The sequence below is a fragment of the Silurus meridionalis genome, chromosome 11 (genome assembly GCF_014805685.1).
Source record: "Silurus meridionalis isolate SWU-2019-XX chromosome 11, ASM1480568v1, whole genome shotgun sequence".
Classification (NCBI taxonomy): domain Eukaryota; kingdom Metazoa; phylum Chordata; class Actinopteri; order Siluriformes; family Siluridae; genus Silurus; species Silurus meridionalis.
Genome location: NC_060894.1, coordinates 8,527,062 through 8,553,472, shown reverse-complemented (window position 1 = coordinate 8,553,472; position 26,411 = coordinate 8,527,062). Strand labels below are relative to the sequence as shown.

At 35.7% G+C, this 26,411-nt stretch overlaps 1 protein-coding gene across 2 annotated transcripts; it reads right to left on the bottom strand.

Moving 5' to 3' along the window:
• Positions 1–1,496: 1,496 nt before the first annotated feature.
• opn4xa (opsin 4xa) lies at positions 1,497–18,658 on the bottom strand. 2 transcript variants are annotated; one of them, XM_046860430.1, is made up of 11 exons: positions 18,528–18,546; positions 14,675–14,806; positions 9,956–10,102; positions 8,145–8,278; positions 7,596–7,799; positions 7,062–7,233; positions 6,515–6,676; positions 5,293–5,400; positions 4,999–5,173; positions 3,601–3,747; positions 1,497–3,509 (listed from the first exon to the last, which is right to left on the bottom strand). In XM_046860430.1, exons 3-11 carry the CDS (start codon positions 10,081–10,083, stop codon positions 3,366–3,368), a joined length of 1,374 nt encoding a protein of 457 aa, XP_046716386.1. In that variant the 5' UTR covers positions 10,084–10,102; positions 14,675–14,806; positions 18,528–18,546; the 3' UTR covers positions 1,497–3,365. The 2 variants fall into 2 exon arrangements, with proteins under 2 accessions (XP_046716386.1, XP_046716387.1); XM_046860431.1 differs by lacking the exon at positions 14,675–14,806 and having other exon boundaries at positions 18,528–18,658.
• Positions 18,659–26,411: the final 7,753 nt, after the last annotated feature.

Here is a 26,411-nt window from a genome sequence, read left to right as displayed (position 1 = left end):
GACAGACTGCTATAATGCCTTAACACTGGAGACTCCTTCTAAAACTAGATTTAAACATGTAGGTTGTTTCTATGACAAAACCCCCCACCATAATCTATTAGAACAAGTGCATTAATATATACAAACAAGAAACACACACAATGTCATATGTTCATGAATTAGTTCTTTGTTCATATATTTTAGGGCAGATAAGGACCAGATACCAGTGTGAGAATCCTTCCTTGCTGGGAGGTTTAACTTGTCTTAAATAAAAATGAGGTCTGCTGGTATCCGAGAAACCTGCACACTGTCTGATGATATTCTGATGATATACATACTCAGTGAACTCCTCATTCAGACCCTACATTGTGTTTCAAATTGTTCCCTTCATTATTAAAGACTGAGCTAATTGGCATGCCAGTCTCAACAAAAACCTGAAACATATGAGAACTATTAGCAGATGTTTTTTGTTTTGAAATTACTGCAAATATTTCCCTTTTTTTAATGCAATGCTCCAATTCTTTTCGCTAGTGCTAAGAATGTTTTATTATGCAGACCAGTGGCGACACCTGTCGGTCAAATAAAATACTAAAGAAGAGCAGTCAAACATTTTATTCCAAATTCTTTTACTTTTCACAATTTCACCTTCATTGGTCTTATAAAATAAATCAAACAGTAATACATACATACATACATACATACATACATACATACATACATAAGTATTAATACATAACAAGAATTACATTGTATAACAAAATACATTGATACATTAACGTCTTATTTACACCCCCCCCAAAAAAAGTTGGTACACTGTGTAAAATCTAAACAAAAACAAAATACAGTGATTTGCAAATCTTTTAAACCTATATTTTATTTACAAATGTTTAAACTGCGTAAATGTACCATTTAAAGGAAAAAATAAGGTCATTTTGAATTTGATGGTTGAAACACATTGTTTGCATGAGGCAAGAAAAGTCTGGAAAAGGTAAGTGTTATTAAAATTAAACAGTTTGAGAAACATTTTGCAATTAATTAGGTTAACTGACTGGTCAGTAAGACAATTGGGTATTAAAAAGGTATTTTTAAAGAGGCAGAGCCTCACCAGTCTGTAAAAGACTGCAAATTAGGGAACAATTTTGAATAAAATTGCAAACAGTTGAATGTCTCATTATTTACAGTACTTAATATCTTTAAAAGTTTCAAAGAATCTGGAGAAATTGGTATTGGATGCCCGTGATTTTTCGGGCCCTCAGGCAGCACTGCATTTAACACAGTCATGATTCTCTAATGGTGATTCTCTAATAGTGCTTCACAGCGGTAAACATGGCCCTGGCCAAACTTTTTTTGAGATATGTTTCAGCCATCTAATACAAAATTACCTTATTTATTTCCCTTAGAATGATATATATTCTCAATTTAAACATTTAATTAGTTTTTTGTTTTATTGTGAATAGAATATGGATTTATGAGATGGGCAAATCACTGCATTTTGTTTTATTAAACATTTTGCACATTGTCCCAACTTTTTAAAAATTGGGGTTGTATTTAAGGTCAGTTATATAAACAAAAATGTACGAAATAATTAACCGTTATAAACTTTGGTTTTACATATTTGTCTATTAAAGTATTGTTCTGTTAATGTTTTCTCATGTCATGTAAATAAAGCAAGATTTATTTACTTATCCTGTATTCTGTTCCACCACCATTGTCTGACCCATAGTTTGTACATTTCCAATATTTTTCATTAACATTGTCATATGCCATAATTCACTGGGCCTTACCCATATTCTTGAATTTTACGTTACGTTTAAAAACAAGGAAATAAAAATATATAAGGCATTAAAGAAGTGAACACTGAAATAATACAAATAAATAGATAAATTAATCAGGTGATTAGTCACCCAGGTATCGTTGTAATTGTTTTAATTATGGTGTTTTAAATGATGTAAATCATCAGGACACCAAACAGAACTTTTGCGTTTTGCTTTTAAACTTTCCGTTTCCACACGGACGGTTTTCATTGCCTTTATTGTTAAAGCAATACATCAGTCTTGGACTTTGCTTCTTTATGCTATTGCTGTACATTATATACTGTAAATACACTGTATCTCTGCCATACATGTAACGTACTATATTTAAAAATCCAATCAGCTTCTTTGCATCTATGGCTATAAATGTCAGACATCAGAAAGTTGCAACCAGTAAATACCAGATTATTGTGCCAATATAGCTTTATAGACACTACAAGGGTGCCATCTTTTTTGGGAAATTTTACTTTTTCAGCTTATGGAGAAATAGAAGGTGCAACATGAAGACACATGAATGAATGGTAGGCTTCCTTCTCTATAATTGACATCCATTTGACCCAAAAACACAGAAAGAATATGTGTATTTTCTTTTTGATTTTGTCCTGACCCTTGTGCCCTAAAATGTAACAACAACAAAAAAAAATGTTGCAACCACATGTACACCTTCAGAAAACAAATCAGAAATACAAACAACAACTTCAACTGTATGTGTGTATGTGACAAATAAAATTGGATTTGATTTTAATTGCCGTTCTCTTCCTATATTTTCAACACTTTTGTTTCAATACATTTTGTGCTTAAGAAAACTGAGTCTGCCACAAAAAATGCATATGCACACTGGTGTTTAAATATGCAGATGAAAGTGGGAACAAACAGGAATGATACAAATAAAAAAAAACCCTGACAGGTAAAGTAATGTTTAAATTGTGAAAAGTTTGTACTTCCTTGTTCCACTAAAAGATTCCGAAACTGCTGTGATAAGTATATTGCCATAATATATACTGTTTTTGCCACAGTTTCCCTGAATAAAATCAATGAGAATTGAACAACATCTAATGTGATTAACTTATTGCATTGCTCTTTACTAGTAAAAATATTTGAAATGATTGTTTTGAGATGGTGTAAATACTGTCAGACACAGTGGATATACTTAAGGATTAAAAAAAAGAGTAGGAATGATATACCGGTATATATAATACAGATGCAATTCCAATAGACAGTTCTGCCAAAAGTTAGTAAAGTGTATAAACATGTAGTGCTACATGTTCAAAAGTCTGTTAATTTAGACAAACCAAAAATTTGGATGAGTAGAGTTAGATCTAGGATTGTGTTTAGTAAAGGCAAAGAAACTCCAAGGAAACTATTGAGAACAGTTTCAGCTTTACCAGCAGAAGGTTGACCTCTCTGGTCTAAGCAACCATATTCTTTCACTTCTCCTGGTATCCTTAAACAGATCAATCCCTGAGTAACCTGGTAATGCCTGACTGCTGATGAGATCTGGCATCCCTGTGTTCTTATATGTCTTTGGGGTTTTGTGGTTTTATGCTGAAGGCCGTTAAACAGTTCTTCTGGTGTTCAAATGATTTTTTTCTCCTGCCCACTGTCTTCCTTGTTGTCCTGTCCTTGGCTTCTCATGAGAAGAGGCATGATGGCCATGTTTGCTGACTCCAGCAGATCTTGGTCACAGATGCTCAGTGAGATTCCATCTAAGATGATTGGCTGTGTTGGACAATGAAGTGGATTATTTTATTTGTTGATTAGTTTCCAGAACTGTTCCATTCTGATAGTCTAACTGGAACAAGAACCTTACCTTCTCTTGAGCCAGGTAATTCTTGAAGTTAATTTCCTTCTGAATATGATTTCTCTGCTCCTTCTCGATAATTTGGGTATCCGATTGAGAACTTCTGAGCAATGAAGATTGCTGGGCCAATTGATCCAACATAGCATCATTAAAAACCTGTGGGGAAAAAATGTGTTACAAAACAAAAGTATTTGTAGGTAGATTCATGTTGACCAATTTTCTGACTCTAAGACGTCATATTCAATAGTGAATCAGATTCTGGTCCTGGCACAAGATTATACAATCTGCCGTATGACCACTCTGTCTTTTCAAAGTCTGACAAAACAAATGACAAAAGTCAGAATCAGTAATTAGGATCTGGCTGATCTTGATCTGATAAAACTGTACTACCACTTCAGTTCTGTGATCTACAAACCATTCTGTGCCAGAAGTGTTGCATTTGCTGTACTGCTCTGTGGCAGTGAAGCAGAGCATCAATTTGTGAAAGTTCCTGTGCTGACCATAATCTATGTGATTGAGTGAGGAGCTGAACAATCTCAGAGAAGAGCTACTTAAGGCACCACTGTGGAGGTTCATGCACCTGCAAAAGGTGTCCTAGTGTTGTGTTATATAAGGCAGCTATAATGGGATTAAAAACCCTAAACAGACCCAGGACCGAAGAAAGATTATATCTCACACTTCAATCTTATCTGAGGATATTCTGAAGCCTATGCAAAGTGTGGCTGCTTTCCTCTGGGTTCCCTGGATTCCTTCCACCCCCCAATAACTGTAGAATGCATACTGGTTAACATAAATTACTTGTAGGTGTAAATGAATGTCAGAATATATGTGTGCATGGTGCCTTTTTTCAGATTGTATTCTGAACTCATTCTTAGTGAGATACCAAATCAATGCTAAAAGTGGTCAATGTGCTTACAGAATGTGAACAAGTAAGCAAGTCTCACAGAACACACTCATTTACAGCCAAAACCAATTGCATGAGTCAAGTGCTATCAATGTGTCTGTAGATCATGGGTTTTCAATCTTACCCACACAGGGTTCTTGTGTCTTGTGTATTTCATTCCAACCAAGGAGGAACCTGATTTGACTTGTTCCCTTTAGACTCCTATGAAGTGTGCCTTCAATTTAACTGTAATGAAATCCTGCAACCATGTCTACCCTTTGCAAATAAGATTGAAGGCCCCTGAACTAAATATAAAAAAAGATTTACTTTTAAAAAATAAAATAGATTCAATTATTGACACTAGCTTGCTAATGGAGTAACTAATAGATTTGCTACTTGTTGCAATGTTACCCACATTCACAATGCTCAATGAAAGCAGACAATGTAGCAAATAAAAACTTTTTTAAACTAAATCTGCCACTGTGAATGAAAGGGGAGAGGGATAAAATCATTTTAGAACTCACTGTGTGTCCAGTGAACACTGAAGTCATTGATTGAAACTTTGAGCTTGACCCAGAAGATTGCATGCTGAGGACTGAATTCTTTAATGAAAAATCACTGTTTAAACCGGGGACACACTGCTTACGTGGAGGCTTGTTCAAAAAGTGCAGACATGGCACATTCTCAGCCAGAGTGTCCCTGTACATTCAAGGAAAAAACACAATTAAGAGAAATCAGACCAAGAATGCAGTTTGAAATGTTTAAATGGTCACAGCTTTGTTTAGTTGCATTGGAAATGTGAAGAAGTGAACGTGAACCTGTAATTGGCATGGATGATAGCATAGATGAAAGGATTATAAATGGCAGAGGCTTTAGCTATGACTGCAGGCACTGCCTTGGAATACGGTGTCAGGATGCTGCTGTACCTGAAATGTAGAAAATTACAAATAGCAATTATTTGATTAGTTATTATTGATTAGTTTTTTTGTTATTTAATAGGAAGATGTTGCATAATGATGTGTGTCTCTATTGTAATGCATGATTATTTCTGTGTAGTGCTAACTCTTAAAACGGACATCTATCTCAGATGGGCCATATAATCTAAACCAAATAATACACATAGTAAAAACTTTTTGTCACAGTTGCTAAAATTTGCAAATTTTCTTCCACGAGAAGATCTACTGGATTAAAGAAAATACAACTATATTTTTGTTACATCATAATAAGTAGCTTAGTTGATAAAGCATTGACCTATGAGGCCAAGTTTGGGAGTTTAAATCACTGCACTGTTCTCTTGCTGAGTTATTGAGCAAGACACAACCATCAAGAGTTCACTTGTGAACTGATAAAAGCATCTTCCAAGTAAACAAAAAAAAGAAATTACTGCACTGGTCAGCTTTGGACAGAGATGGGAAGTAATGAAGTACAAATACTTTGTTACTGTACTTAAGTAGATTTTTCTGGTATCAGTACATCACTATTTATTCTCTGACAAATCTTTACTTTCACTCAAACTTCTTTACTTTAACTTGAGTGAAAACATATAGTCAGTACTTTAACCTTTACCACATTACAGTAATGTTAACCTCACACTGTTCATTTCATTACATTAACACAGTCAACAATTTTTCAATTTTTTTTTATAGTTTTTACAATTTGTGTAGCACCAAGACACCATGACAAATTCCTTGTATATGAGTCCCATGATACTTGGCAATAAAGATGATTATGATTCAGTTTTATAATAAATTCTTTGCAATGTCTATCTCTTAATTTCTTGCTCAATGTTAAGTTTACGTAAGATTTTGCAGATTTTGTTGACTGACTATGCCTTTGCATGTTATCATCTCACATTAAAAAATTTCAACTTCTGTGTAACCTGGCATTTACTAGCCTTTAGCTCTGTGTAAAGCTTCCCATGAGTAAGACAACACAAAAATGTGTTTGAACAAAAGAAGCTAAATAAACCTATTGTGCATGAATTATTTAAAAAACAACATAGAACTCTGTGCATTCAAAAAGAAAGATGTCTATAGCTACCCTGCCCAGGCGATGAGAGTGACAAAGGCGTAGGGTGACCAGGACAGCACATACACGACAATGACCACAAAGGCAATCTTCGCCAGTTTCCACTCTCTTTTCATGGACTGCTGTTGAACCAGTGTGGTATTCCTCATCTGTGTACCCAGGCTCTCTACATCTCTGAAAAACATGAAGAAGTCACAAAGCTTTTTTTTTTTTTACAGTCAACAGACATAAATGTACCTATAGTCTAGATTCCAAGAGCTGTATATTTCATTTTGAGCGATAAAATAAGTAATTAAGCCAACATGAAAAGAGTATTCTACAGTACTGTTCAATTCTTAAGTCTCATTGATCAGAATGTATTGATTTATTCTCTAAAACAGTAGACAGGAGTGATAGCTGAGAGATAAATCACAGTTCCGTATTAATGTGCACACATCCAATTTTTATGTTTTTTTCCCCCCAATTGTTCATGTAATCAACCAAATAACTGATCAGTATTAGACCCTATGGTACGACCGCTAATCCAAAAACATTATACAGTTGCTCTTTAAAATTTTACCTGCTTGTTTTACGAATAGCTAGAAACATGAAGACATAGCAGTAAGATATGATGCCCAACGGGATAAAAAAGACTAAGCAGCACAACATGAGCGTGTAGCTTTTATTAGCTGGAGTTGAAGTGACATAGTCCCAGGTGCAGGAAGTCATGAGGCCTTCTGGGATATAGGAGCCTGTCAATAAGAGAACACATTATCTGTTCATGATAGACATTAACAATGTGTTTGTACTGTTTATTTACATTCTGCATAATATTAATGGTTTTGATGAGTCACTAGATCAATTGGAAGACCGACAAGAAATTTTAGGGCAGTGTGTTAGGTAACAACCACCATCACCGTCAATTTAAGATAAAATAAAGGACATTTGGAGGAAACAGTGTGGATTCCTCCATGTCAGTTCACAGTAAATGCTTGTGGTGGCCTAAAACCGTTTTAGTCCAAAAAAAAAAAATATCCAAAAGAAAAAGCCAAATGAAAGGTGAAGGTCAACCACAAATACAAATGTCCAGTAGAAAATGGCTGCCAACACTTACTCCATCCAAGCAAGGGTGCTGAACTCCAGGCCAGTGAGTAAATCCATACTAGCAGGATGCTAATGAGCGTTCGACGCTTAGAGGTCCACCTGATTGCCTGCAGTGGCTTGGTGATTACTATGTAGCGGTCGATGGAGATGGCCACCAGGTTAATCATGGAAGTGATGCCAAACAAAGCACCACAGAAGGCATAAATCTTACACCCTAAACAGCAAAAATCAATTAGGAAAACTTGTGAGAATGCATGATAAGGGAATGGGGCAGTTAATGTTCATTTGTAAGTTTTAAGAAAAATTATTTTAAAAGTTTAAACATTTTTTGTCAGATAACAATGTTATGTACATTTTTATCATCTTTAATGGATTAGTGGTGATTTTAAATGGTTTCACATATTTTATATATATATATATATATATATATATATATATATATATATATATATATATATATATATATATATATGCAAAAGAAAGAAAGAAAGAAAGAAAGAAAGAAAGAAAGAAAGAAAGAAAGAAAGAAAGAAAGAAAGAAAGAACAAACAAAAGCTACCTGTTTTTCCAAACACCCACTCCTTATACAAACTATTAATGAAAAAGATGGGCGACTGGGTGATGGCCATGAGGAAGTCGCTCACAGCAAGGTTGACAATAAAGTAGTTTGGTGTAGAGCGTAGTTTTTTGTTACTGGAAAAAAAAATGGAAATATACTGTATAGCTGCTGATAATTAACTGATTCTTTATATCTGTCTTCGTTAGTCTTCATTGCTTCAGAAATCACATAAACAAAGAATGAGCATCATCAACCAAATGTCCTCCATCTTGTGCACCTGATAGCAAAGATCCTTTAAGGCTACTGATTCTTCTAATTCAGCCTAATTAGTGAAAAACATTTACATGGCTCAGCAGTCACTTACACACAAGAATTACCACACAAACACACTAATTAAAGTTCCTCATGTCATAGCCCCCTGATGAGTTTTCCCAAGTCCACCATTAATAACCCACTCACAAACAAGAAATGCAACATTGACAGAAATGAATTATATGAACATATTCAGAGAGATATCGGGTCAGAAGTGAATCATTCATTTTTCCTGAAGGGTGTATTAGTGCAATTATCTTTGTGAAGACGATAAATACGATGCTCTCAATGCAATAAGAATCTGAAGGGCAGCTCTTATATGAAAACACAGCATAATATAAGATTACAGAAATTCACTCAGTCACACTACTTTTATAAATTAAGTGTACAAACATGGTAAGTTTCATTCAAGGCATTTTGCCTTCCACTATATAAACAAAATTTGCGAGCACCTGACCATAAGATTTGTATGTGCTTGTTGAACATCCCACATTTAGTCCCAATTTGCTGTTATAATAACCTCCACTCCACTGGGAAGTTGCTCCATTAGATTTTGGAGTGTGCTTGTGGAGATTTGTGCTCATTAACCCACAAGAGCATTAGTAAAGTGAGGTACTAATGTAGAGTGACGTGGCCTGGGGTGCAGTCGGCATTCTAATTCATCGCAAAGGTATTCAATAAGACATCCAACCACATCCTTAGACATTCTGGGAAGAACCACATGTGTCTGGATAAATCAGGTGACCCAATACTTTTTCCCTATAATGTAATACATCACTTTAATGTGCTTTTTTAATATGAAATAGCTTCAAACAAGAACAATTTTGAGCATAATCACATTTACAACATCTACTCTTTTTATTTTTACTAGTTAAAAGATCCAAGCTTTACATAAAGGTGCGAATCTGACTGTTTTGTGCACTCATATAACCACATAATCTAAAAGTAAGCAACTTTGAATATTAGCTCCTATCATTTGTCCCAAAGGATTTTTCCTGTCTAATACATCAACATATGTGTCATTATGATAGACATGTCTGTTTCCTTTAAAAACCTTATAATCCCCAAAGTTGTTAAATTCTAAGGGTCATTATCCAGTACCTATATAAATAATTATTATTCAAATATAAAATACTTCAGCTAATGTAATGATTGTGAAACCATCCACAGATCCACAGAGTTTAGGAGGGCAAGAAGTGAGATTCAATTGTTTTGTTGATGATGAAAACTTTGCTTCTGGGGCACCAAGCAACTTAACATACACCAAGCACAATACAGTCAATACACTATAAGAAATAAAGGTTGCATTGTTGTTAAATTTAAAGTACTTTACCACTCTAGAACTGTATAAAAATAAAATACCTTTAGTTGTGATGGTGTACGATGACCCTAGTACAATAAAACTATAAAACTGCACATTCTGTGTTTTTTTTGTAATTCAATATTTGAAACCAAAAAGATGCTGCTGTGGCCATTCAGAATGTTTGAAAAGGACCTACCAGAAGAATGCGTACAAGACAAGTGCATTTCCGATGACACCCACAGCCCCGATGACTCCCACAAAGAAGGCTATGATGTAGTGCGCATGGTCCGGAACGTCCACCTTTCTGTAGTACCCCAAGTCCATGTCCAAGTCCTGGTATACTCTAAATACAGATATGGATGACAGGTCAGTGCTTCCAATGAGAGGAATACTGCTTCATGTTCCCTTTTAAACACTGGTGCTTCACCTGCTCTCTCTCTCTCTCTGTCTCTCTCTTTAGGAGTGAATCCCCACCTTCTCTCTCTCTCTCTCTCTCTCTCTCTCTCTCTCTCTCTCTCTCTCTCTTTCTCTCCAGTTATATAAGAACACAAATAAATCCTAGCTGTTACATATGATGTTAACTGATGGCTTGGAAACACTGACCAGCAAACAAGTGTGAGGCATTTTTTTTTTTTTTTTTTTCACTTATTGATATGCTAAGAAGAATATAGACAAAAAATGCATTTAAATAAAGAAAATTCATTGCTCTTTTGTTCACTTCACATTTTTATTCTATCAATTGTCCCCTAAGCATTTTTGGACAAATCAATAACACTTGAAAGCTTAATGAACCAGCTTTAGTCTCTATCGGAGAGAGCAGCCACAACATCTTGAAATAAGTAAAAGAAATCATGTACTTTGCAAAATAAGGGGGCAAAATCAGGTTTTTTCACAATTCATTTATTTAAAGATGCAGTTAACGATTAAACTGTTTGCTAAGGAATACAAGACACTACACTCCTATTTTGGGTTAATTATAAAAACAGTTAACATTCACAGGTCTTGCAACCGTTTCTTTTGCATCTTGTTGCACTGATTGTCCACCATCATTGCACTTTCACTGGGCTGTGGCTAAACAGGTCTTCTCTTCTTTGTAGGAATAGTGGTAGTGTTACATATACAGATTATGTGGTTACATATCTTGAATTTATTTTTCTTATTTGATTTCCCTAAATAAACCTGGGTTACACAAATTCCCTTCAGATTAATTAGGTTAAAATCCTGACCATGTGACATCTCACCTAGCCTTTCAGTCATTAAACACACAGAATTCAATGCATTCATTAAAATTGAACATGGATGGCAAGTCTAATGATTATGAGCAAGTGCTTAAGCTGGAGGTATGATGATTAAAATGATGCTCACGCTCCCTCAGCGGAACGAAGGGGATTTCATTCGTCTAATGCTGAACAGCCATATGGTCACATGTACAGTGCTTATAAAAGGGAGACGATTTAATGCTGTGATACAACACTGAAAAAAAACAAAAAACAATCTCAAACTATTTTGTTTGTGACCTTCAAGCTACCAAAGCCTGTTAATACGCACACATTCATATACTGTATACAAAGCCAAATCAATCTACATACAACTTCAATTCCAAAATAAGTTGGGACGCTGGGGAAAATGTAAATAAAAAGAGAATGCAATTATATGAAGTTGGGATAGGACAATCAAAAGCCTACATCTACATGATGGTATGGAGGTGCACATCAAAATCAAAATGACCTTTTTTCCCTCTTAAAATTCCCTCAGTTTGAACATTTGATCTGTTTTATGTTCTATTATAAATAAATTATGAGACTGTGAGATTTGCAAATCATTGCACTCTGTTGTTAGCATCCCAACTTTTTTGGAACTGGGGGGGTTGTATATTCTACAACATAAACTCACTGTGCTTGCTCTGAGATTTTCTCAAAATTTAAGATGTGAGTGTTTTTAAGTGTGATCAGCTGTTGGAACAATAGAAAAGGAAAGCAAAAATAGGCAACATACACAAATCCGGAGCTAAACCTCTTAAATGTTGAATTTTATAGCATATGACAGGATGTGTCATTTCATATTATTTTAGAGAAATACAGCATGGGGGCGAGAAATCTGTTTTATTATAAACCTTGAAGTACTTTATATATGTATAAACTGCCATTGTTGTCTTGTCCATATGTTTTTCCTCACATGACTGAATCATTTGCCAGACTCCATCCTTAAATACCAAATAAGTGTCTCCTAACTTCACCACATTGAACAAGCTTTTTATAAATTTAATAAAATAACATACTCACTAGACTTTACTTTGAAAACCTGTTACTTGAGTTATCTTAAATGTCTTAAATAAAGATTCACCATGTTACATAATTTTTCTCCTTTAAACAATATCGCTGCTTCAAAGATGTGCTGTGTCTGTCAAACGAGCCCCTGTGAATGATCCGGTACTAAATTCAAATTTTATTTGTACATACACATTCATACAGAGTATGACATATAGTGAAATACTTTTTAGGACTGTACAACTTGTAAACATGAAAGCAATAAATAAATAAATAAATAAATAAGTAAAAGAGTAAAGTAACATAAAAATACATTAAATAAGTATAGAAGTATATTAAAATATAATCTGACAATAAGTATATATATATATATATATATATATATATATATATATATATATATATATATATATACACACACACACTATCAAAAAAGTATATAGATGTATATACATACATGAATTAACAGAAGGGATGGATGGATATGTATGACAGAAGTACAGATTAAAGTGACTCAGTGTGATTGTCATTAAAGTGTTCATGTGCTTGTGTAAAAAATAAGTAAAGTAAATAGTAAGTCACTCTGTGCTAGTCCAGTCCAGTTAGAGTTCCACTACATCTACATTTACATTTCTGGCATTTAGCAGACGCCCTAATCCAGAGCGACGTACAAAAGTGCTTTGAGTTTCTAGCAATGAATAAATCTACACTGGTATGCAAGATTACAAACTTAATATAAATATAACTCTTGAATTCTACAAAGCAAACTTGGAAAGTGCTAATTTAAGTGTTTCAGGAAGTGGTAGGTCTTCAACTGTCGCTTGAAGATAGTCAGGGACTATCGGACATCTAGGGGAAGTTCATTCCACCACCACGGTGCCAGAACAGAGAAGAGCCTTGAAGTATACTTACCTCTCATTATGAGAGAAGGTGGTACCAGTCGAGCAGTGCTGGAAGATCTCAGACAGCGTTGTGTAGCGTGAGGTGTGATGAGGTTTTTGAGGTAAGATGGCACTGGTCCATTTTTGCCTTGTAGGCAAGCATCAATGTTTTGAATCTGATACGTGCAGCTACTGGAAGCCAGTGAAGGGAGCGCCGCAGTGGGGTGGTGTGGGAGAACTTGGGCAGATTGAACACAAGTCATGCAGCTGTGTTTTGGATCATTTGCAGTGGACATATAGAGTTCAGGGGAAGACCTGCCAGCAGGGAGTTGCAGTAGTCCAGTCTTGAAATCACAAGAGACTGAACAATTGGATGTTGTAGAAAAGAAATCGACAGGAGCGAGCCACATTAGCGACATGTGAGAAGAAGGACGGTTCATTGTCCATAGTTACCCCAAGGTAATGAGCAGTGGCTGAAGGGGAGAGCAGAGAGTCATGAAGTGTTATTCGGAGATCTTGACCTGGAGATGAATCACCTGGGATGACCAGCAGTTCTGTTTTGCTGGGGTTCCATTAGTGCAAGTAATGCAAATAAAAGTGAATATTTCTATTTACTATTATTGTGAATAATTGTGCGCAGCGAAGAAAGTGAGACGAAGAAAGTGAGGCTATAGAAATGATAACATATTAGAAATTAGTACATAAATACACAAGCAATTTTGCTTGAATAGCTAATTAGTGAGGAATTAAGATGATGTTACTAAAGATTTAATTTAGATATTTATGCATATACACTATATAAACAAAAGTGTTATAGACTCCTGACAAAAAGCTTCATGTGTGCTTTTTAAACATCCCATTCCATATATAATCCTCATTTGCAGTCATAATAACTTCAACTCTTCTATTTTGGAGTGTGCTCATGGAGATTTGTGCTCATTTATCCACAAGGGTGTTAGTAATGTCAGGAACTGATGGATGTGAGGAAACCTGGTGTGCAGCCAGCATTACACATTCAAAAGTGTTCAATAGGGTTGAGGTCAGAGTTCTACAGCAGGTTACTTAAGGTTTTTCTCTCCAAACCATGTAAACCATATCTTCATGGAGCTGTCAGGATCTGTCAGGCTATTCGAATATTTTTGTCCATATAGTGCAGTATTTTACAATAACATAGTGAACATCACAGGCTTCTTTGAAAGACAACCAATTTTCTGCTATAATATCTTTGAACCAAGAGCTGTAGAGAGACAAATCTTTGTTCTTGATTATTTGTATGCAGACTGTTTAAGACGTTGGTAAAGAGCATGCAGTCCAAAATGGCAGATCTGAAGATCATCCACACTATTCTCCCCCTTGACTAACATGAGGAATCATGCCTTTTAAATAAGCAGTCATGTGTGAAAGAGTACAAGAGTGTTCACACAGATAAAAGCTTTCAGGCTGTACCCAGGCTTTAAAAAACACAGCTGACCTCTCTGATCTCTGAATAACACACCCAAGGTTGAAGGCATTGCTGAAAGTGTAAAAAAAAAAAAACAGGTTTATAAAGAGCCCCAATGCCTGTCTCAAAAGAAAATGTGTCTGTCAAGTCACAAACATTCTCATCACTCTATAGTGTGGCTATCATTTTATCTATATTATTTTTTTATATATATTATTACTTTTTTGTTTTTAGGAATTCCATTGTATTTAGCCCTTTTTGACAAAATCATTCCAAAACTTTTATTCCAACTATTATTTTAGTTATGAGTTTCTATCTGCAAATACCATGACGATGCCTGCCGTGATGAGGAGAAGAACCCAAACTGATTGTGGACTTCAGGAGGCAAGTGGTAAAACTGGTGGCTGGGAGTACACATCTCTGAGGACCTGACCTGACCTGGACTCCACCTCCAAGCCCTGGTAAACAAAGTCAGTTTTACAATCTGTAAATCTGTAATCAGTGTTCCTGAAAAGGTTCTATAACGGAGCTTTCAAAAAAGTTTACTGACTCAGTACATGTCAGAGTAGTATGGAAAATATTTAACCCTAGACTGCAAAGACCTACAGAGAATACAGATAAAGGAAATTGTAAAATGATGGCTTCATCTCAGGGGCTCAAGAAGAACTTCTGAGCTCAGGTGCAAATTCTGTTACAGTGACATCTTCTGGTCAAACATTACAATAGCATACTTAAAATGCTTACCTATGTTATCTATGTAACTGCTATAATTGCTACTCTTCCTTCAACTTTTTTCTAATCTTTACCAAATCTGGCTCATAGCAATTTAAAACGCTTCTACCCATTTGTTCCAGCTCTGCCTTTTCTCCAGCCAGATAATTCCAACACTGTCTTATTTTATGGTAAAGGTTTCATGACTTTAACTAGAATTAACTTTTTAATTGCTTTTGCTTTCGTTTGATTGTTTAGGCAACAAATGTAGAGCATCAGTGAATGTACAGCCAAATTAATCTATGATTCGGAAAATAGCAGCTTAAATCTTTTCATTAGTATTTTTCTCCCGCTACTTCTGCGTTTTCTCTTCTTGCTACTTCTTCTTCTTCTTTCGGCTGCTCCCATTAGGGGTCACCGCAACAGATCATCCGTCTCTAAACTGCTCAGTCCTTTATATCTGCCTCTTTCAAACCAACTACCTGCATGTCTTCCCTCACCACATCCATAAACCTTCTCCTTGGTCATTCCTCTTTTTCTCCTTCCTGTCAGCTTTATTCTCAGGATTCTTCTATCAATATACCCCATGTCCCTCCTCTGCACATGTCCAAACCATCTCAATCTGGCCTCTCTTACTTTGTCCCCAAAATGTCCTACATGCACCGTTCCTCTAATAAACTCGTATCTTATTCTGTCCACCTTTGTCACTCCCAATAAAAATCCCAGCATCTTCAGCTCTGCTACCTCCAGCTCCACCTCCTGTCTTCTACTCAATGCCACTGTCTCTAAACCATAAAACATCACAGGTCTCACCACAGTCCTATAAACTTTCCCTTTCACTCTTGCAGATACCCTACTATCACAAATCACTGCTGCCACTCTTCTCCACCCACTCCACCCTGCCTGCACTCTTTTCTTTACTTCTCCAACACACTCTCCATTACATTGCACTGTTGACCCCAGGTACCTGAACTCCTCCACCTTCTCCACCTCTTCTCCCTGTAACCGCACCACTCCACTGCCCTCCCTCTCATTCACACACATGTACTGTCTTACTCCTACTGACTTTCATTTATATTCAGTGCGTACCTCCACCTCTCCAGGCTCTTCTTAACCTGGTCCCTACTCTCACCACAAATCACAATATCATCCGCAAACATCATAGTCCACGGAGACTCCTGTCTGACCTCGTCTGTCAATCTGTCCATCAGCACTGCAAACAAAAAAGGGCTCAGAGTGGATCCTTGATGCAGTCCAACCTCCACCTTGAACCAGTCTGTTATTCCTACTGCACACTTCACTGCTGTCACACTGTTCTCATACATGTCCTGCACCACTCTAAAATACTTCTCTTCCTCATACAATACCACAACCCTCTCTCTGCCCCCTGTTGTATGCTTTCACTAAATCCACAAACACACAATGCAACTTCTTCTGACCATCTCTATACTTCTCTATCAACATTATTAAAGCAAATAATGCGTCTGTGGTCTATGGTTCCTCGGCATGAAACCATACTGTTGCTCACAGATGGTCATCTCTTCTCTCTGGTCTGCACATCTCCCTTATTCTTTTCCATCTCCACCCTTTATTGCTCTAACTTGCAGCACATCCTTCCCAGCTCGGTTCTTCTGCCTGACCAATCGGTACAAATCCTTTTCTCCTTCCCTAGTGTCCAACTACTCATACAGCTCCTCATATGCCGTTTCCTTAGCTTTCGGTACATCCCTCTTCACCTGCTGCTGCATCACCTTGTACTTCTGCCTACTTTTCTCATCTCTCTGCCCAATTCTGTTTTGCCAACCTCGTTCTCCTTATGCTTTCCTGTACTTCATAATTCCACCATGTTTTCCATTTTATTTCCAGATGTCACACCAAGTACCTTTCTAGCTGTCTCTCTTATCACTTGTGCAATAGTTGCCCAATCATCCAGCACCTCTTCACCACCACCGAGCTTCTGTATGACCTCTTCCCTGAGTCTCACACTACAGTTTTCCTCCTTTAGTTTCCACCATCTTATTCTTTTTTTCAGTCCTCACTCTCCTCCCTTTATTCTTTGACCTCAAAGCCATCCTACAGACCACCATCCAATGCTGTCTAGCTACACTGTCCCCTGCCAACACCTTACAGTCTCCAATCTCCTTTAGGTTGTATCTCCTGCATAGAACGTAGTCCAACATTTAAAGTGTTCACCCTAACCTCCACTCTCCTACACTTCCCCTTTTCCTGCTGTCTCTGTAGACGTCTTCCTCCTCTCCTTCTCCTCCTTCAGCCAACAGTAGCCCAATTTCCATTAGTACTCTGTTGGCTAACGATACCTGTGGCGGTCGTTGGTAATCCGAGCCTTGACTAATCCGGACATTTAGTTTTTTGATCCGCATGTTTGATTTGGCACATGTTTTATGTTGGATACCCTTCCTAATGCAACCCTCCCTATTTATCTTATATACTTGGGACCGACACTAAGAGTGCATTGGATTGTGCAACCCTAATGGCTGGTTTGCTTTTACTCTTCTTGCTAAGTTATCTAAAGGAAGCATAAAAACTGTCTGGTAGAAAATTGTTATATTTGGTAAACTGATACAAGTATAACTGCTAAAGCTCTAGTGCTACCATTAAATAATATTTGGGCCTTATTTTGGCCCGACTTCTTGACCCCCCAAAAATACTGTGTATTATTATTACTATTATTATTATTATGAATATGGTTATTATTATATAACTGTGTCTTTTAAAACATAAAAAAAGTATTATAAGCAGAACATTCTGTAAAATAGCAAATAATTTCTAGTAATCCTGCTCCTACAATAAATAATTTCCCTTTTCTTCCTTCACTCTATTTAGGAAAACGGCATGACCGTGATCACCAGCTGATCTTCTGAACGTTTTCTCTGTCTGTCTTGTAAAAAATACAAACAAGTGCATGCTTGTTTCTTGTTTGAAAAAAAAAACCCCACAAACAATTTTATGAGGAAACTGGCATACAACCATTATGAAAAGAAACATTTAATGTAGTCTATTGACAAATATTTATCTATGCTGGTTAACCCCCTAAAGCACAATTCAATTTCCTGACTGAAGAAGCATGCTTTAAGAGAGACAAAACTCTGCGGACCCACAGGGAATCGGCTCATGAGATGTCTTTATAAAATTGCCATTACTGCATTGTTTAGAACACTAGTCATCACTAGTCATCACTTAAACACAGAAATTTAGAACTACAAATGTTTACCGTGGAACAAACTTCCTGGTGCAAAATCAGTGATCTCATTATAGATATAACTATAGAGCTGTGAAAAGATTTAGAATGACATGCAGAATTATTACAAGAAATTATTCTCATGAAGCAGCTTTACAGAAAACAGGATGTATTTCTCAGTTCGAAATCTCTAATTAGTGAGTAGCAGTTATTTATATTTATATATCAAGATGTATAGCAGTATGTAGCAATAATATTATTTCTCTCACCCTCAGTCTCTCAGCTTTGGCTTCCTGCTTTCTGTCCTGAGCTTCAGCACAATTCTTTATCTCCTTCTGAAGCAGCACTCTGAAAAGGCGGAGTTCAAGCTGAACTTGTGACAGCAGCAGCTGAGGTCTTGACTGCCTCCAGGATTCTTAAGACCCCTGATTGACTTTCCACACACCACCACCTACTGTCAGAAGTCAACGGCTCATACGCAAATAATCTTAGCCAAAAAAATTAATTTCCATCTAAAGTTAGAAAGCAGAACTGCAAAAGACGGTTAAAATATTTTTTTGTTTTCTTTATCACAAGCAATCTGGCAAATGTGTTAAAATGACATAATCTACAAACTCCTATTTATCAGCTTCTGTCCAATATCATGTCTGAAATTAACAGCAGTTCTGAATGTTTCCTGTAATAGGAAATGTGTGATCATATTATATATATATATATATATATATATATATATATATATATATATATATATATATATATATATATATATATATGAATGTAGGCATGATTCCTTGTCTTTTTTTTCACTTGCTCTCCCATATACTAAACAGCATTTTTATTTGTGACAAATGATGCTTTTAATATGCATCCTCTTAAGCCTTGCAAAATGCAGTGATCTCACACATTGTTACATGCTTATTTAGTTACAACGCAATTCAATAAATGACGTTTCTTTATAGTTCACTCATGCACATGCTTTTAGTGTTTTTTTTATAATCTTAGTATCAGAGTCAAAGGGTTTTTCTATAACCATAAATCTCCTTTCCAATATGTCACACATAAAAAGGTTTGATCTGCTTTACTGCTGTCATCTCCGAGGCTTGATCCTTGTCCTCTTTGTAGTAGGCACCAGATTTGTGTGAGATGAGATGAGATGAGATGAGATGAGATGAGATGAGATGAGATGAGATGAAACGTGTCATACATCCCAAATATGTATTCCATTTTCTAGAAAAAGCTTGTCTTGTCTAAACTGTTTCCTAGAAAATCCTCCAGGAAGTCCCCTGTGGAGCTGTGAGGCTAAATCTTGATGCGAACAAAATAATACTACCAGCACAGTCTCTCACAACCTGCAGCAGTCAAGATAGATAGATAGATAGATAGATAGATAGATAGATAGATAGATAGATAGATAGATAGATAGATAGATAGATAGATAGATAGATAGATAGATAGATAGATAGATAGATAGATAGATAGATAGATAGATAGATAGAAAAATTAATAATAAGAAGTAGAAGCACTAAAGTTAAGTTCATCATGGCAAACCTTCTTTTTTAATTTAAAGCAGTCATAAGCTTGTATATAGTTTTTATTTGAAGAAAGAAAAAGAAAGAAAGAAAGAAAGAAAGAAAGAAAGAAAAGAAAGAAAGAAAGAAAGAAAGAAAGAAAGAAAGAAAGAAAGAAAGAAAGAAAGAAATTTGGAATGAGAGACAAACACTACTGGTAGAAACGTGATAAAATCGTGATAGGTGTTAAAAGAGAGTGCTAATCATAGAAGGCCTGAAGGAGTGAAACAGGCATACAGGTAACCTTATATAAAAATATGAACAGTGAAAAAGAGAGAGAGAGAGAGAGAGAGAGAGAGAGAGAGAGAGAGAGAGAGAGAGAGAGAGAGAGAGAGAGAGAGAGAGAGACTGGTAAATTTTATTTGATTTTATAATCCACACACACAGCAGTATACCTCAGTTAGTTTACATCACTTACTATAAAACACAGCTTATTTTATTCATCAAACATGCAATCAGTTTAAGTCAAGTCAAGTTTATTTCTATAGCGCTTTTTACAATGGACATTGTCTCAAAGCAGCTTTACAGAATGTAAGATTTAAGGTGAACAATGTGTATTTAAAAAAAAATTTAAAAACTCCCTTAGATGTTATGAGGAAGAAACCTTGAGAGGAACCAGACTGAAAAGAGAACCCATCCTCATTTGGGTGATATCAAGAGTGTGATTATAAATGTTAAAATCAATATAAATCACCAGAGAATGAGAACTTCCATGAGCACTGGAATGTAAGATTATGAGTAATGTCCTTTCTACAGTCTTATACAGTAATTTGAGGTTATGGAACCAGGAGCTACTGAGCAACTCATGAAATAGCTCAACTTTTGAGATCATCACAGATCCAACACCAGCTTCTCCATACCTTTAAACACTTAAAGAGGTCCAATGTCCAAACTCCACATGAAGTGGGATCCAAATGGCGCTGATACGTCTCTAGATGGTTCTGGATGTTTGTGGGGTCGGGATCTACTTCTTTAAAGGTCCACAATCTTCATGAGGTGGGACGTGACTGGAGCTGGCGCAACCTCAGGATGCCTCGGGATGGTTAAAGAGAGAGAAGCAGTGGAGGAAATAGCGTAGCTGCTGTTCATGATATTAACAAGCACAAGTTGATAATGTGCATGTGATCAGATGTTCTGGAGCACAAGGTTATGATGTGAGACGTAAGTTATGTGTAGGCTTTGCTAAAAAGACAAGTTTTTAATCAGCCATTAAACTGGGTGAGTGTGTCTGAGCCCCAAACACTGTCAGGAAGACTATTCCAGAGTTTAGGAGCTAAATGTGAGAATGCTCTACCACCTTTAGTAGACTTTGCTATTCTAGGAACTACTAGAAGTCCTAGAAGGCTGTTTTTGTAATATGGTTGATGTGATTTTTCAAAAGACAAGTTGCTGTGTAAAATAACTCCCAGGTCTTTAACTGTTGAACTAGTAGTTACAGTACATCCTTCTAAATGCAGGTTAAAATGCTGGAGCTTCTGTGTACTGGTTTTTGGGCAGATGAGCAAAATCTCTGTCTTATCAGAATTTAATAATAGAAAGTTATATCATCTAATATTTTAATTCTTTGACACAGTTATCTGAGCCAATTGAGTTGTATCATCTGGTTTCGATGCGATATACAGCTGGATATCACCAGCATAACAGTGGATTTGCAATTATCCCATTTATACATGTGAGCAGCTGAGGGTTCAGGGACTTGCTCGAGGGCACAACAGTGGTAGGTTGGTGATGCAGGGATTTGAAAATCCGATCAGAAGTCTAACATCTTATCCACTGAGCTTTAGACCAGACTCTGGACATTATTTTGTTTTTTTGTTTGTTTTCATTTTTTGATAGTCTGCCATGGGAAAACTGTCCAATCTGTAAGAAAAAATTAAGCATGTAAAGTTTGGTGAATGTAGCATAAAGAGTTCAGCAGATATAATAGATCAGAGTTTTTTTAGGGAAGTCAGTGGAAATTAGTTAAAACCACTGTAGCACAATAAGTCAAAATAGGATTGAAGTCTGTTGACAGAAGAAGATAAAGATGATAAAGATGATGAAGAAGACGAAGCAGAAGAAGAGGAGGAGCAGTATAAAGTTCATCACAAAAAAATATATTGATGTTGGCATGACAAATCCAGCGTGGAAGTTGGCTATCTGTTTAAAGTCCAAAAGTAATGTGCAGTTTTAAGAAAGAAATACATAACAGCAGATAGATAGACAGATAGACTGTCAGTGTTGTGGACACATTTGATAGGCTCATTCCTTGCCCTATTTACTAGGAGTGATCTGAAAGCTAGCAGAAAGAAGGTGTAAGGCAAAGCATCCATTTGATTGCCTCAAGAGAACCATCCAAAGTATGCAGTGCAAAAAGCGTGTGCTTAGGAGAGCAGGACGAGAGACTGACTGTCATAATAATTTGAAGTGATGAAGAACAGGGACTGAGGGAGTGGAGGTCATATGCGAACCACATGGCAATCCACATGCCTTGAGAAGTTTTAGCTCTTCTTGAACTTTTCCACAGTTTGCAGTGTAACAACCTGGAACTGGAATAGATGTAACTGAAATTATGTATCAGGAGTTTTTACAACGTATTTGTATTTACAAATTTAAAGAAGTTCAAATGTTATGATGAACAGCCAAATGTTGCGATTTGGGCAGTACCAAAGCCATAAAGATGGCTGTGCATGTTCTTCCTGGGATAGTTGTAGAACTTCATTGATTGACAACCATACAGTGTGCACTCAAGTCTTTATCAATAAACAACTTCAGCTTGATACAACAGACTTTAAGTGGAAACTAATAAAATACAAAATTATTCTGATGCCCATACGTTGCTAATATATTGCATTATATTATACAGTTTTGTATACAAATTATTTGTTTCATTATTTTGAGTCCAGTACCTCTTATTCTTGTTCATATCCTTTCATAGAGTTTTCTTGCTCATTACAGATCAGTTTCTATTTACAGATTTTAAAAGCTTTCGGACAATGTCCTTTGTTTAAAATGCTAAATGGAACTGAAAATAATTTTCTAGGTATTCGCTCATTTTGAGTAAAAAACGAATATTTTTCTATCAGTATCTTTCTGATATCTAAACTGATTTAAGGATTCAAAAGAACTGTGGTAGAAAGCATTCTTATCTATTTATTAATCAGCCATGTAAGACATACGTAGGTCTTTTAACTCTTCTTGAATATAGACAACATATATCAACTTTAAATAATTTATTAGAAGTTTAATACAATATCTGATTGGTTATTGCAAACTTTGTCTGTGCTCCATTTCCTGATTATGAAGCTGTTGACAGATATTGCATTAATTACACAAGCAAGATATTAGACAAGCCCTGCAGCACTAATTGTTTCTATCGTTTTGGATTTATAATTGATAATTAGGCTGCACTATATTTGGATTAGACAGGATAGAAAGGCTTCACCGAAATGCATTCGTTAACTAACATTTATTTGAGGTGTTATGAACTAGCTTGTTAGTATGAGTACTGTGTTATGAATCAAACACAATTTGTTTAGGTATTCTTGCATTATAGATTGAATACAGAAAAATACATTAAAAATAGTCCAGATGAAATATTTCTGTCTGCAGTGGCAGAAAATCAATTTACAGAATTCTTATAGTTTGACCTCGTACACAATTGTTTATATAGAGCACAAACATGTTCAATTATGCTTTTGTAGAGCGTCATCTAGTCTGAAAATTCAAACAGGGCCACACAAATCAACAGTGTTTGCTATGTTGTGCACGATCTTTGACAAATATTCCAATTACAACCAAAAAACTTCAAGATTACATGCAACTGAGAAAGACTATACAGTATACCAGATAAATCAAGTGTCTTTAGAAATCTTCAATAATCATTCATCTTTTTTTTTTTTATTAAAAAATAACTGATAGTTAAGATAATTGAATCATTAAAGTATTTATTATTTTAACAGTCTGCTAGTTTTACAATATTGCACTAATAATATAAATATGAACTATTGTTTATTTGTATGTTTGACTATTTATTTGTTTAATAAATTGAACCTTTATTTAGTGGGAGTCAAGCATCAGCACAAGGTCCCTTGAATGTGTGAAGCATGGTGGTGGGCTTCAACTTTGATCTCTTGCTTGCACTTTATATAAAGTTGATCTTTATTTAGTGCACACACAGAGAACCATCATCAACTGTCTTAAAGAAGTGAAGCATGGTGGTGGCAGCACTGTTTTCAGAGTTTAATTGATACTTTTCCTAATCCATATTTTGACAGAACATCGCAATGCTATTCATTTAGCTACATTGTCAAACACACTCAGGCTTGAACTGCACAAAGTGCAGTTCAAGTGCAGTTCAAGACTCCTGGTGGTTACATTAAAACACACCAACAGGAGTGAATACTTATGACATGGCTAACAGGTTTTTGTAAAGAAATAAATACAATTCTACACTACACTACATGTCCAAGCAAGACAATTTTCATCAATATGACTTCCTAACATGACTTACCTTGCAAGTAGCTACAGTATAAATGTCAGAGCCATAATTTTAATCAGCACCTCCAGACCAATCAGAATTGACATCAGTTTTATAAGTCTGCAGAATGTATACTGACTATTGAATGGTAAAGGATGAGGAATGACATAATACCCGGGGTGTTCCTAATTATATATATTATATAATTATATAAATATTTTATATAATAATTAAATAGAAGCTTTTTATAATCCCTAAAATCAACACATCTTGGAAACAAGAAGAAATAAAATGTTTATATGAAGTGTTATATTTCAATACATTTTTGGATTAAATTACAATTACAGGATTTTTCACTTTTAATGAATTCATTAACAAATGACACTATATGTACAAAAGTTTGTGGACACATGACCACTAGATTCCTATGTGCTTTTTCGAACAATTTATTACACATTTAGTCCTCATTTGTTGTTATAAAAACCTCTGCTTTTCTGGGAAGATGTTCCCTTGGATTTTGGAGTGTGCTTGTGGAGATTTGTGCTCATTTAACCACAAATGTGGTTGTAAAGTCGGATACTGATGTAGGGTGAGATGCCTGGAGTGCAGTCAGATCTTCATTGAGATGGCTTTGTGCACAGAGGCATTGTCATGCTGGAACAGGTAACAGGGAAAACTGAATGCTACCGCAGCCAAAGACATTGTATACAATTGTTTGCTTTCAACTTTGTTGTAACATTTTTGAGAAAGAACCACATATGCATAGAAAAATAAGGTGTCCTAATAATTTTGTACATATAGTGCATGTACACATTAGTCAAAGAATCAAAGTGAGGACCGAGGTGAAATTATTCATAGACGCAAGGATAAGACTTGGGCAGAATTGGTTTTAGGAAGTGCCAATTCTTTTAGGTGTCAATGTTTAACCACCCACAGCGACAGGAAATTAGTCATACGAGCAGGAAAACAAAATCAGGATAAACAAGTTAGTTCTGAAGGGTGAGAGGAGCCCCAGCTGATAGAGTGTAACAGGAACAACACCAGGGCCACATCACAAACCATCACAAACCATCACAAACCATCACATCATATCAAATCACAATGCAGTACCTGGGGCAGAGCAGCAAAAATTTAACACGTGCTACAGGGAATGACCACACGATGGCGTAAAAAGGTTACACCAATTTCTTGCTTTGTTATGGCTAGTCAGTTATTAGGAATTAGGAATCATTGGAAAATGAATAAGTAGCAGCAAATTTGTTCAGAGTTAAACAGATCATGTGAAAATCATGTGATTTTTTTTATTAGGTCAGGTCTAATAAAAAAATATTTATTAAAAAATAAATAAATAAATTGAAATGATTACTGTTTAGTAGCCTATCAATCAAATTAGGCATGATTAAAATAAATAAATAAATAAATAATTGTAACAAAAAATAAAATACGTGACTAATCATTAATAAAAAGAGCCATTTGTAAAAAAGAAAAAAAAAAGTAAAAAAAGAAAAAAATCAATTAAAAGTAGATGGACAAAAGTTTGTGGACACCTGGCCATTATATTTGTATGTGCTTTTTGAACATCCCATTCCACATTTAGTCCCCATTTGCGTTTACACACTTGTGGAATGCGGTTGTGGGGATTTGGAATGGTGTAAAGTCAGGTACTGATGTAGGATGAAGACATTTGTCTATCTAATGTATATTGAAAGTAGGGTGTTCTATACTTTTGCTCTTCATCAATTCCCACCAGGAACTGGTACAGGAACATGTGCTTATTCCTGAGGACTACATACGAAAAAAACTCCCAAGTACCACTAGGGGGCACTGTCACATAAGTTGCTGCAGCACTCTGCCTTTTATTAAAGCCTTGTGCTCGAAATCACATTCAATAAGAAATTCAAATGTATTCATTCTAAGGTTATCTAAAGTGTTTAGCTAATCATGGTTAAATAAAACAACACATAGTTTACTGTAGACTAACAGTTTATCCGTTTACCTGTTCAGCCTGTAATTGTAGAACATTTTATTGGCAAAAAAAAAAAACAACAACATTGACACAATATGATCAGCTGTAACCAAGCCTTTTAAATTACAGCAATATGAGCTAATTAGCCTGTAGGTGCTAG

What these genes read in the sequence shown, in the direction of transcription:
- opn4xa (XM_046860431.1), bottom strand. Translation starts at nt 10,083, where the DNA reads ATGGACTTGGGGTACTACAGAAAGGTGGACGTTCCGGACCATGCGCAC. An exon ending in GTCTTGTACGCATTCTTCTG is followed by an intron (nt 8,279 to 9,955) that starts GTAGGTCCTTTT and finishes TTTTTTTTCCAG; the next exon opens with TAACAAAAAACTACGCTCTA. An exon ending in ATTACCTGGCTCAAGAGAAG is followed by an intron (nt 3,510 to 3,600) that starts GTAAGGTTCTTG and finishes TGTCCAACACAG; the next exon opens with CCAATCATCTTAGATGGAAT.